Consider the following 13,668-nt stretch of genomic DNA (forward strand, 5'->3'; position numbering starts at 1 on the left):
AGTTTTAGAACAAAGTTTGCTTAATCTGAAGGTCTAGTTTAGGAACCTCTCATGTCGTCGGCTGGAGTTTCCAAGATTCAACATCAAACATCAAATCCTTATAATAATAAGTTCTAGGGAGGGGCTGTACAGTCAATGCTTTTGTCCAATCACAATGCAACTTAGGTTTTGGGTTACACAGCTACGAGGTGAAAAAGGCAATGCTTGTGGAATGTACAGTGCATAGCAGAGGCTTGGGCTTCATGCTGTAGCTTGCTTCTCCTGTTAAAGTCTTGCGACGAGACCGGCGAAATGGATCAATCAGAGAACAGTGCGCGAATGTTCTGTGTGCAGCTAGCTAGTCAAGCAGAGAGCCAGCTAGCTATAGCTTGCACACAGCTAGCCTAGCTTGCTGATGTTTACCTGACAAAGTGTGCCCTGTTTCTGTTGCATTTATTTCAGGACACTCGTTTGCTATAACACTTCACTACAGCAAGTGGCAACTTTATTTCATCAGTCATTTTAAAGAGGCACCATAACCGTGGAAACGGTCTCAACTGCACTTCTCATATTTTTTTGATCTGAATGCCCGGTCTTTAAAGGCTCTGCATGGTCAGTCCGAGTTCTGCATTTACAGTGATACAGCCTCTGCAGAAATCAGGCCATTCATACTTCTTGCTCTTCGCGGAGCAGAGCTGTTGAGAAGAAAGTTGTCAAGGAAGTGTGTTTATACAGGACCCCTCCCGCCTATCGTCAACCAATCACGTAATGAGGATCTATACGGAGCCTTCCGCATTGTTAAAACATTTGGGAGGCCCACGGCGATGCGGAGGCTACGCAATTATGTCACACCATCCATAAGGCGCCTCCGACCACATTTTCGGATCAAGCATAAATTGGCTCTTAGTCAGCTGTTGTACAACACAACATTCTAAAACGAGCTAGTTTTGTCTCGTCTCATGTCAGCTGTTCTATCTGAACTGGGCTTTAGAGGCATTAAGGTGGAGTAGTGTGTTTATATGTGTGTAATTTGTATGTGTGCTTCTGATTATGCAAGTGAAAGTGTGACAAGGGGGCCATCTTGGCGTAGGTGTGTCTTGGTGTAGGTGTGTGAATGTAATCCCCAGTGTAATAACAATAATTATTTTCCTCTACAGGCACTAATCCCCTTTGCCTCCCCGTAGACCTTAGCCCTCACTCTGCAGACAGAGAGAACACAGGATTACAGCTTTCTTTCTGTGTGTCTGTCTGTCTTTGTGTCATCTCAGACCTGACGAAGGGTTGAAATGTTGTCAGTGAAGCACACAGGAATATATTACATTTTCACAATTTAGCTTTCACATTGATTGAGTCAAAATATCCTTGTTTGAATCGACAAGGCCCATTAAACAACCCAGAGGTTAATGCCGCTGACCTGGTGTACCTAAACCAGAGTTGGCAGGGGTTTGAATCACAAACTTCTCCTACCTTTCCTCTTCTCTCCACCGTTCAATAAAAAAATGGGACTGACCCATTTTTTTACAGGGATAGTTTGGGATTTTGGAAACGAGGCCCTTTATCTACTTCCCAAGAGTCAGATTTACTCTTGGATACCATTTTATGTATCTGCATCCTTTAAAAAGCAACAACAACCCTCACCCACATAAGCATTTTGCTGAGTAACAACACGACTGTTTCTACTAACCAAAGCCTTGATTGAAGACTGCGATGAGATGATTAGTAGAATCAGGCATGCTGGGTTGTACATCAGTGGGATAAGGGGAGGGTGTGAGGCAGAACGTGAGGAAGAGGAGTAGCGCGTGACTCCTGGCTAATACTGGAGAGTGTGTGTCCTCGTGTCAGAGGGACCTCTCACACCATCTGTGTGTGTGTGTGTGTGTGTCTCTCTCTCTCTCTCTAATCCCACCCTGTGCTGAGCAAAGGGGAACCAATCCCAATCCGCTCAACTAGGTACAGTGGGCCCAGGAAGTCTGTGTGTGTGTGTGCACATACGTGTGTGCGTGAACATATCTGTGTGTGTGTCTGCCTGTCTGTCTGTCTAAGTGTCATTGTGAGGCAGAGAGACTCACCTGATTGGTCAGGGAATACATTGACGGACACAGGGTACAAATAAAAGTCCCTCCACCACTGTTCTCCTCCGATTGTCTCCTGCTCTAGCAACACAGGTCTGTTTGTGTGTGTGTGTGTGTGTGTGTGTGTGTGTGTGTGTGTGTGTGCATTTTAAGTGTGTATGCAGTCACACTGGGCTACTGTAAATTAAACAGTTTGTTACAATGATGGTTAGCAGTTAGGCAGTGAGGGGAACGATGGGAAACAATCGTTTTAGATGTTTGGCAGGGCTGAGATGTCAATTTAATGTTGATTTGGGGTTTGTGTGTCAGGAGGGGTTTGTATGTCATTGTGAGATACCATGTTCAAAATACACACAGTGTTGTGTTTATTAGGATATTCTTTACATAACTGTAAATACCGGGTGGTTGTTCAAATTAATAATGGCATTAGTAAAGAAAGCATTGGGGATTTGTCTAATCAATTATTTATCTCCCTCTCTTCTCTCTCTCTCTCTCTCTCCGTAAACCCATAGATCTCATACTCATAGATTTTCCAGTTTGCCACCATGAGTCCCAAGAACGTAATCTTCAAGAAGATGGCCAAGGACAAGTCGGTGAGTGTGTGTGTATGTGTGTGTGTGTTGGCAGGTATGTGTGCGCATGTGTGTCTGTGTCTGTGTGCTAAGCATTATTGGTAGAGTTGCATAATGCAATAATAACAAAATATGACTATTCTTGATATTTCACACATTGATTTGTATTCGACAAGCAAACCTAACAATAGTTCTGCTCACTTAGCACTTACATATCCCTCAGTAGTCTCTTTCCATAGTTGCTTGTCAAGTGGCTGAGGAAAGAGACTATTCACTGAGATATTTCATGACTGTGTTGTTGTTAGCGGAGTGATGGCGTTAACAGGTGACACGGATGAAGCCATGCGTATGACAGATTACATTGAGATTAGATTAATGTATTACTCCTCTGAGGTGTGTTAAAGGATACGCAACACATTTTCCCCAAGGAAAAAATGCTTGTGGGTTTAGAATGCTGTGAAAGTGTTTCTATGTGTTTGAGTGTTTATGTGTTGTGTGCCTGCATGCGCTAATGTGTTGACATAATTCCAAGTGAAGGCCTCAGGTATGATTTTATGTTTTGTACTTGATCAGGTTGGAGTATACATGGCGAAGAGGGACTTTGTGGATCGTGTGGACTCTGTCGAGCCAGTGGGTAAGCTCAGCTCATACTCTCTTACAATCCGGCCGTGAACCAATCCCCAACTCAACAAGTCAAAAACGAACCAATCATTACACAGCAAACACATAACACATTAAGGGCATTGCACATCAAACAATCTAACACACAATTGATCAAATGCTGCCAGATCTAGCTGAATCTACATAACAGATGACCAAGGATGTTTTATTTTCTCAAAGGCCACTTTTGAGGTCAGAAAACATCTGACAAACGTAGATATTGTAATGTCCCTTTAATTGAAACCCCTCATTCAAATGGCTTACTGGATTCACAGTATTGCTTTAGACAAGAGCCTTGGCAATAAACACTTACATCAATGTAATTAGTTCTTCAGAGCCTTGGGCCAGGAATCAATGAAACGCAGATAAACTACCTGCAGATAAACAACCAATGTGATCTCCACAAACCTCTGAGAAACGGCCTTTAGAAGTCCATTGCTGTGCACCCGTTGCTAAACCTGCATTGGTTTGAATCCTGGCCCCTGTCTTGTCTAATGCTGTAAATTCTAACCTATGCTGTTCTTCACTCACAATAGATGGTGTCATACTGGTTGACCCTGAGGTCCTCAAAGGGAAAAAAGGTCTGCATCTCACTAAACGTGTGCGTGTGTGTGTGCATGTGCACATGGGCAAGTGTATGTGCTTGTGTGTGTGGAACAGGGTAATTGGGCTACATTTTATTTGAAGGCAGTCAATTCAGAAAGTGATCTGAATTAAAATTAATACAACTTGTTTTTTAAACAACTTATAAAATAAATTGCTTTTACTTCAACTTTTATTGAGAAGCTATTGAAAATAGCAGTACTTGATGTAATCATATATTTTTGACGCCCCCTAGCGTTCGTCCAGCTGTCCTGCACGTTCCGGTACGGTCGTGAAGATATGGACGTGATGGGAATTGCCTTCCGTAGGGAGATCTACATAGCCATCCGTCAGGTGTATCCGCCCATACAGGACAGGGAACAGTCCACACACACCAAGATGCAGGGCAAACTGCTGCGCAAACTGGGAGACAATGCCTTCCCTTTCTTTTTCGAGGTGAGGGCCAAGAACCTCAAGAGATACCAACATTTTATTATACACGCACATTGCAAATTAAAAACACATATACATGTCAAGGAAAACACAAAACTCACATAGGCCTACTCGCCTCATTATGCGCAAACACACACACACACACACACACACACACACACACACACACACACACACACACACACACACACACACACACACACACACACACACACACACACACACACACACACGCCTCTCGTTCATCTTAATTGCATTTGTGTGTGTGTGTGTGTGTGTGTGTGTGTGTGTGTGTGTGTGTGTGTGTGTGTGTGTGTGTGTGTGTGTGTGTGTGTGTGTGTGTGTGTGTGTGTGTGTGTGTGTTTCAGTTCCCTGATAACCTGCCTTGTTCAGTGGGTTTGCAGCCTGGCCCTAATGATTCTGGGAAGGTAAGGATCATGAACCTTGACCTGGTTGTCTCTTACATTGTATCATTTTATTATGTGATATTTGTTCGTTATATTTGAAATGCATACACTGTATTTTGTATTCTGAGTATATTGTGACGATTGACGTATATAGTTCATATAATCTAAAAAGTAAGAAAAATCTATCTCTGATTGTGAGCATGCTCTGTTGTTGTCTTGGTAGCAATGTGTCGTGGAGTTTGAGGTCAAAGCCTTCAGTGCGGAGAGCCAGGAGGCCAAAGTTCGCAAACGGTCAGTGGAGTTTTCTCTGTCCCAAATAACCCCCATTCCTAACCCCAAGTCTCCTCCATCGTGCCTGGAGAGCTGCTTTAACAGAACTAGCCGGTTGTGGCTCTATATCACAACAAACGTTGATGGATGGTGTCACGAAACCAATAACTAGCCTACCAATGTTGTTGCACTTGCTTCGTTTAGGGGTCCTAGGCCTAGTTACATGGTCTGTAACTTGAATGAATGTGTGCATTTTTGTGAGAAATCAGCGTTTGAGGACCATGTTGGATGCACATGTGCCCAGGGAGACAGCCATTTTCCTTTAGGCAAAGGGCCAGCTCCTTCTTGATCTCTTGGTCGGCCAGTCCAAACTGATTGTTATTTGTTCTGTTGGTGACAAAATAGAAACATGTAGAAAAGGAAAAATACAAAAGGCCTGACCAAACTAAAGACTCAAAAAGAAACAAAAGGCCCCATGGACACCAAACTAAACCAACAGCTTCACGGCCCTTCCAGCTGGGTCAGTGCCAATCACATAATTGGCAGCACCTGTTTCCTTATCAACCAGGCTCAGCACCTGGACACGGTTCCCTTGGGGAATGGAGCGTGGAATTGGTAGTGAGCTGTAGCGTGCTGTCTAAATTACCCAACATATTCCATAACAATGGTTCTATCTCCCTTCCTCTATAGGAGTACCGTGCATCTGATGATCCGGAAGCTGCAGTATGCCCCGGAGAATAGCGGGACGGCCCCCTCTGTGAAGACCACCCGTGAGTTTGTCATGTCCGACAAGCCCCTGCACCTGGAGGCGAGTCTTGACAAGGAGGTGGGTAGGATACCATTAGAGTTAACAACACATCACTGGCCTGAGATTTGATGCATTTGCTCATAAATGATTAGTGAAGCATCTACAGTGCATTCGGAAAGTATTCAGACCCCTTCCCTTTTTTACACATTTTCTTACATTACAGCCTTGTTCTACAATGGATTAAATTGTTTTTCCGCACACACCTATCTATATAAGGTCCCACAGTTAACAGCACGTGTCAGAACAAAAACCAAGCCATGAGGTCGAAGGAATTGTCCGTACAGCTCTGAGACAGGATTGTGTTGGGGGACAGATCTGGGAAAGGGTACCAAAACATTTATGCAGCATTGAATGTCCCCAAGAACACAGTGGCATTCATCATTCTTAATTGGAAGAAGTTTGGAACCACCAAGTCTCTTCCTAGAGCTGGCCGCCCGGCCAAACTGAGCAAATTGGGGAGAAGGGCATTGGTCAGGGAGGTGACCAAGAACCCAATGGTCACTCTAACAAAGCTCCAGATTTCTTCTGTGGAGATGGGAGAAACTTCCAAAAGGACAACCATTTCTGCAGCACTTCGCCAATCAGGCCTTTATGGTAGAGTGGCCGGACATAAGCAACTCCTCAGTGAAAGGCACATGATAGCCCGCTTGGAGTTTGCCAAAAGGCACCAAAGGACTCTCAGACAATGAGAAACAATATTCTCTGGTCTGATAAAACCAAGATTGAACTCTTTTGCCTGAATGCCAAGCATTGCACCTGGAAGACACCTGGCACCAACCCTACGGTGAAGCATGGTGGTGGCAGCATCATGCTGTGGGGACTGGGAGACTAGTCAGGATCGAGGGAATGATGAGCAGCGCAAAGTACAGAGAGATCCTTGATGAAAACTGACTCCAGAGCGCTCAGTGACAATGACCCTAAGCACACAGCCAAGACAACGCAGGAGAGGGTTTGGGACAAGTCTCTGAATGTCCTTGAGTCACCCAGCTAGAGCCTGGACTTGAACCCGATAGAACATCTCTGGAGAGACTTGAAAATAGCTGTGAGGTGATGCTCCCCGTCCAACCTGACAGAGCTTGAGAGGTTCTGCAGAGAAGAATGGGAGAAACTCCCCAAATCAGGTGTTCCAAGCTTGTAGCTTCAAACTCAAGAACACTCAAGACTGTAAAGGGCAGAGTAAAGGGTCTGAATACTTGTGTAAATGTGATATTGCATGTTTTTATTCGTAAAACATTTACACAAATTTCTAAAAAACTGTTTTTGCTTTGTCATTATGGTCTATTGTGTGTGGACTGATAAGGGGAAAAAATGATTTAATACATTTTAGAATAAGGCGGTAACATAACAAAATGTTGAAAAAGTCAAGTGGTCTGAATACTTTTCGAATGCACTATATACAGTGTTTGTTGAAAGTGGGACCAGCGGTCGTATGAATTGAGAGTAGGATTTCTTATATAGGATCAGGTCCCCCCTGTCATGTTATCTTTTCACTGTGATCTAAAATGAAAAACTGATCCTGGATCAGCACTCCGACTCTGAGAAGCTTGATACACACGACCCCAGCTTTTGCATGTGCTGGGGCTTGTTCAATGGGGTCCAACATTTCAAACATTGCTGGTATAAATGTTATTTATAGACCTTCGACAATGCCTGGGATTTTTTCAGAGCGTTCCATATGGTCATAAGGCCACAACAAAAAAATGGCTGCCACAAGGAGTCCTCCTCTCTGACATTATTTCCCTTCCAGATCTACTACCATGGAGAGCCCATTAATGTGTGTGTCAACGTCACAAACAGCTCCAACAAGAATGTGAAGAACATCATTGTCTCTGGTAAGTAAAGACCAACAACAGGCAAACTTTCCAAACTGACACATATGAGAACAAGATATCTATATTATATCAAAACTGTAAAAAGCAATTTGAAAAGCACCAGATGTAAGAACACATCATATCTCCCTTATTATATTGCTACATGATTTGTTATCTATTTAGGCATTATAAAAGACTTTATGTGTCCTGTGCGGCTCACTTGCAGCGCTAGGGTGATGTGTTTGATTCCCCACACGGTACCAGTATGAAAAACTTTGAGAATGTAAGCACTCCGTACTGTAAGTCTGGATAAGAATGTCTGATAAAATGTACATGTAAAAATGTTTTGAAGCCTGACTCGTGCCCTGCCCTATAAGTTAGTTTTCAAAATGTGACTGGAGATGTCATACTCGTTCTATCTCTATATATTATTTCTCAGTGGACCAGGTGGCCACTGTGGTGTTGTATTCCAATGACAGCTACGTGAGGGCAGTGGCCTTAGAGGAATCTGGGTAAGCATCCAGCCTTTGAATGAATACATGTTTAAACTGCACTAAACCACAATGGAAATTATATTTTAATAATTAGAATCAGCTATGCAGTGTGACTGCATACATACAACCTGGAAAGCACCCCAAAATGTCTAACTCGGACTCTCCCATTGGTCTAGGGATGCTGTTGCTGCTGGTGCAAGCCTGAAGAAAGTGTACACCCTCACTCCCCTATTGGTCTGCAACCGGGACAGGCGGGGCATAGCTCTTGATGGCAAGTTGAAGCATGAAGACACTAATCTGGCATCGTCTAGCATGTGAGTATCCTGTCAGTCATCCCCAGCTAGTAAAACAAGTGGTGATGCTGGAGGACAATCTGGATCGTGTTCATTAGGACACTCCATAGCAAAACATTTGGAAAATGAGAAACGCTTCTTACTAGACAAGTTCAAATAGTACCTCCCCTTTACCTTTTCATTAGTTTGTGCCTACTGAGCACGACTATGTAACATTCAAATATATTGTGTAGAACAGATATCCCAGCAAACCAAAATTGGTTCTGTGAAAGTTCCCAGAACACTCGTTAGGTCGTGTGTTCTCAAAACACAAAAAATGTCCAGCTGTGCTGATGACTATACACTGAACAAAAATATAAATGCAACATGTAAAGTGTCGGTCCCATATTTCATGAGCTGAAATAAAAGATCCCAGAAATGTATCATATGCACAAAAAGCTTATTTCTCTCAAATGTTTGACAAATTTGTTTACATCCCTTTTAGTGAGTATTTCTCCTTTGCCAAGATAAACCATCCACTTGACAGGTGTGGTATATCAAGAAGCTGATTAAACAGCATGATCATTACACAAGTGCAGCTTGTGGACAATAAAAGGCCACTCTAAAATGTGCAGTTTTGGCACACAATACAATGCTACAGAATTCTCAAGTTTTGAGGGAGGGTGTAATCGAATAAGCCCCCACTTCCTGATTGAATAAACCCCCACTTCCCTCCATTCTGCTAGCAAATGTGCAATCTTTGGACAATAAAATAGACGAGTTACTGGCAAGATTAAACTACCAACCCGACATTTAAAAACTAACATCTTATGCTTCACGGAGTTGGGGCTGAACGACGACAAAATCAATGTACAGCTGGCTGGTTATACGATGTACTGGCAGGGTGTCTGGTAAGCGGCGGGTCTATGTATTTTTGTAAACAGCTGGTGCACGATATCTAAGGAAGTCTCAAGCTATTGCTTGCCTGAGGTAGAGTATCTCATGATACTCATGATCACTGTACGTACATACCCCAACCAGAAGCCATGGATTACAGGCAGCATCCGCACTGAGCTAAAGGCTAGAGCTGCTGCTTTGAAGCTTATAAGAAGTCCCGCTATGCCCTCTGGCGAACCATTAAACAGGCAACAGGGCTAAGATCCTAATCGTACCACACTGGCACTGACGCTCGTCGGATGTGGAAGGGCTTGCAAACCATTACAGACTACAAAGGGAAGCACAGCCGAAAGCTGCCCAGTGACACGAGCCTACCAGACGAGCTAAACTTCTATGCTTGCCTTGAGGCAAATAATATTGAAACATGCATGAGAGCACCAGCTGTTCCTGAAGACTGTGTGATCACGCTCTCCGCAGCTGATGTGAGTCAGACCTTTACAGGTCATCAGGACAACATTTACAAGGCCGTAGGGCCAGACTGATTACCAGGATGTGAGCATGCGCTGACCAACTGGCAAGTGTCTTCACTGACATTTTCAACCTCTCAAGAACACTAAGGTAACCTGCTTAAATGACTACCGACCCGTAGCACTCACGTCTGTAGCCATGAAGTGCCTTGAAAGGCTGATCATGGCTCACATCTACACCATCATCCCAGAAACCCAAGACCCACTCCAATTTGCATACCACCCCAAAAGATCCACAGATGATGCAATTTCCATTGCACTCCACACTGCCCTTTCCCACCTGGGCAAAAGGAACACCTATGAGACATTGCTATTCATTGGCTAAAGCTCAGCGTCCAACACCATAGTGCCCTCAAAGCTCATCAATAAGCTAAGGTCCCTGGGACTAAACACCTCCCTCTGCAACTGGTTCCTGGACTTCCTGATGGGCCGTGCTCAGTCCTCCCTGTACTCCCTGTTCACTCATGATTGCATGGCCAGGCACGACTCCAACACCATCATTACATTTGCCACAACAGTGGTAGGCCTGATCACCGACAACAACGAGACAGCCTATAGGGAGGTCAGAGACCTGGCCGGGTGGTGCCAGAATAACAACCTCTCCCTCAACGTGATCAAGACAAAGGAGATGATTGTGGACTACAGGAAAAAGATGAAAAATATGACCGAGCGCGTTCCCATCCTCATCGACGGGGCTGCAGTGGAGCAGGTTGAGAGCTTCAAGTTCCTTGGTGTCCACATCACCAACATGATCCAAGCACACCAAGACAGTCATGATGAGGGCACGACAAAACAAAACATTCCCCCTCAGGAGACTGAAAAGATTTGGCATGGGTACTCAGATCCTCAAAAGGTTCTACAGCTGCAACAGCTGAGCATCCTGACTGGTTGCATCACTGCCTAGAATGGCAACTGCTCGGCCTCCAACCGCAAGGCGCTACAATGTTACGATGAGCGAAGGGGGGGAACCCAAGAGCGGACTCAGAAGAGGAAGCCAGAATGAATGCACTAAAAAGTTTATTGAACACAGAGAAATGGGGAGTGCAGAACAGGGGAAGCTCAGATGAGAGCTCAGATGAGTTGGCTGAGTAGAACAGGGGAACAGGTCCTGAGGGGAATCCAAGGTAATGGTGGTGAGTGATATCCAGAGCAAGGTGGTTTGTGGTGAGATGTGGAACAGAGACAGGAGCCAGAGACAGAGCGGCAACTGCAAGGAGAGGACAAAAATTGTGTAAGGCAGGAAAACGAGCGCAGCAGAGCAACAGAATCTTGAGAATAGACAACAGGCTAGAATGACAACTGACTGAGCAGAGATTACGATCTGGCAGAGTGGAGGTGGCAGGAATGAGTACATGTAGAGGTCTAGATTTATGGAATGATTTGCAGCTGGTAGGGATCTGCTCTGACTCCGGCACACCTGTCTCCAACCACACAATCACAACGAGAGAGAGAGAGAAAGAGAGAGAGACACAGAGAGAGACACAGAGAGAGACAGAGAGAGAGAAAGAGACAGAGAGAGAGAGAATACAGGGGGAGAACTGCAGGTTAGGACCACACCGGATGAACACCTGAGGGCAGAGCAGATGTGACATACAGAGGGTAGTGTGAATGACTCCGGCACACCTGTCTCCAACCACACAATCACAACCAGAGAGAGAGAGAGAGAGACACAGAGAGAGACAGAGAGAGAGAGAGAGAGAAAGAGAGAGAGACAGAGAGAGAGACAGAGAGAGAGAGAGAGAGAGAGAGAGAGAGAGAGAGAGAGAGAAAGAGACACAGCGAGAGAGAATACAGGGGGAGAACTGCAGGTTAGGACCACACCGGATGAACACCTGAGGGCGGAGCAGATGTGACATACAGAGGGTAGTGTGAATGGCCCTGTACATTACTGGGGCCAAGCTTCCTGGACCTCTTTACCAGGCTATTATCGCTATTGTTAGTTCACTGCTGCTCTTTACTTGTTACTTTTAAATCTTATTCTTATCTGTATTTTTTTTAAACTTCATTGTTGGCTCGTAAGTAAGCATTTCACTGTAAGACCTGCAGAATTCGGTGCATGTGACTAATGCAATTTGATTTGATTTGAATTGTCATGCTTCCAAAGTAATTTTAGAGAATTTGGCAGTACATCCAACCTGCCTCACAAGCACAGACCACAAGTAACCACGACAGCCCAGGACCTCCACATCCTGCTTCTTCACCTGTGGCATCATCTGAGACCAGCCACCCAGACAGGTGACAACTTAAGGATTTCTGCACAAACTGTCAGAAATAATCTCAGGGAAGCTCATCTGTGTGCTCATCGTCCTCAACAGGGTATTGACCTGACTGCAGTTCGGTGTCGTAACCGACTTCAGTGCTCACCTTTGATGGCTTTTGGAAAGCTGGAGAAGTGTGCTCTTCACGAATGAATCCCCGTAGAAGGCAGTGTGTAAAGCGTCCTGTGGGCAAACGGTTTGCTGATGTCATCGTTGTGAACAGAGTGCCCAATGGTTGCAGTGGGGTTATGATATGGGCTGGCATAAGCTACGGACAATGAATAGAAATGCGTTTTAACGATGGCCATTTGAATGCACAGAGATACCGTGATGAGATCCAAAGGACTGTTGTGGTGCCATTAATCTACTGCCATCACCTCATGTTTCAGTATGATAATGTACGGCCCCATGTTGTAAAGATCGGTACACAATTCCTGGAAGCAGAAAATGTCCCAGTTATTTCATGGACTGCATACTCACCAGACATGTAAACCCATTGAGCATGTTTGGGATGCTCCGGATCAACGTGTACGACCACATGTTCCAGTTCCCGCCAATATCTAACAACTCCACACATCTGTTGAAGAGGGAGTGGCAGGTAGCCTAGTGCATTGGGTCAATAACCGAAAGGTTGCTAGATCGAAAATCTGAGTTGACAAGGTAAAAAGCTGTCGTTCTGACCCTGCACAAGACAGTTAACCCACTGTTCCTAGGCCGTCATTGTAAATAAGCTCTTAACTGACTGGTTAAATAAAGTTTCAATAAAAAAAAAGAGTAGTGGGACAACATTCCAATCAACAGCCTGATCAACTCTATGCGAAGGAGATGTGTCACACTACATGAAGCAAATGGTGGTCACACCAGATACTGACTGGTTTTCTGATCCTCACCCCTACCATTTTAAGGTATCTGTGACCAACAGATTCATATCTGTATTCCCAGTCATGTGAAATCCATAGATTAGGGCCTAATGACTGATTTCATTTCACTGATTTTCTTATATGAACTGTAACAGAGTAAAATCTTTGATGTTTTTGCATGCTGCTTTTACATATATTTTTTCTCAGAGTAGAATGTTTTTATAAAACATTTGTCTGACATTTTTTTATGTTCTTTAATCAAAGGTTCCCAGAATGTTTCATTAGGTTGTGGGAACAGTCTGGTGAGAACATTATGGGGACATCACAAAATATACTGTATATATGTTCCCAAAACACAAAAACTCACCTGAATGAAAATCGCTTTGCGTTCCTAGGAAACTATACAGTATTTTGTTTTTTTATGTATTATTTCTTACATTGTTACCCCAGGAAATCTTAGGTCTTATTACACACAGTTGGGAAGAACTATTGGATATAAGAGCAACGTCAACTTACCAAAATTATGACCAGGAATACGACTTTCCCGAAGAGGGTCGTCTGTTCGGACCACCACCCAGGACAATGGATCTAATCCCAGTAGTCGACCCAAAACAATGGCGCTGCAGAAGGGGTAGACAAAGCGGCCACCTGGTCAGGCTCCGTAGACGGGCACATCACGCACCTCTCCCGAGCATACTACTCGCCAATGTCCAGTCTCTTGACAACAAGGTAGACAAAATCCGAGC

The 13,668-nt window shown here is 44.3% G+C and overlaps 1 protein-coding gene across 1 annotated transcript in view; it reads left to right on the forward strand.

The window, feature by feature from the left end:
- The first annotated feature begins 2,596 nt into the window (after positions 1 to 2,596).
- saga (S-antigen; retina and pineal gland (arrestin) a) overlaps positions 2,597 to 13,668 on the forward strand; it is a 16,605-nt gene continuing 5,533 nt past the window's right edge. The window contains exons 1-10 of the mRNA XM_064928535.1: positions 2,597 to 2,644; positions 3,197 to 3,257; positions 3,820 to 3,864; positions 4,122 to 4,321; positions 4,687 to 4,746; positions 4,949 to 5,016; positions 5,686 to 5,821; positions 7,551 to 7,635; positions 8,054 to 8,126; positions 8,285 to 8,422. Of these exons, the coding sequence (XP_064784607.1) occupies positions 2,597 to 2,644; positions 3,197 to 3,257; positions 3,820 to 3,864; positions 4,122 to 4,321; positions 4,687 to 4,746; positions 4,949 to 5,016; positions 5,686 to 5,821; positions 7,551 to 7,635; positions 8,054 to 8,126; positions 8,285 to 8,422 (914 nt within the window). The remainder of the gene's footprint in view (positions 2,645 to 3,196; positions 3,258 to 3,819; positions 3,865 to 4,121; positions 4,322 to 4,686; positions 4,747 to 4,948; positions 5,017 to 5,685; positions 5,822 to 7,550; positions 7,636 to 8,053; positions 8,127 to 8,284; positions 8,423 to 13,668) is intronic.

The sequence above is a fragment of the Oncorhynchus masou genome, chromosome 3 (genome assembly GCF_036934945.1).
Source record: "Oncorhynchus masou masou isolate Uvic2021 chromosome 3, UVic_Omas_1.1, whole genome shotgun sequence".
NCBI classification, from domain to species: Eukaryota; Metazoa; Chordata; class Actinopteri; order Salmoniformes; family Salmonidae; genus Oncorhynchus; species Oncorhynchus masou.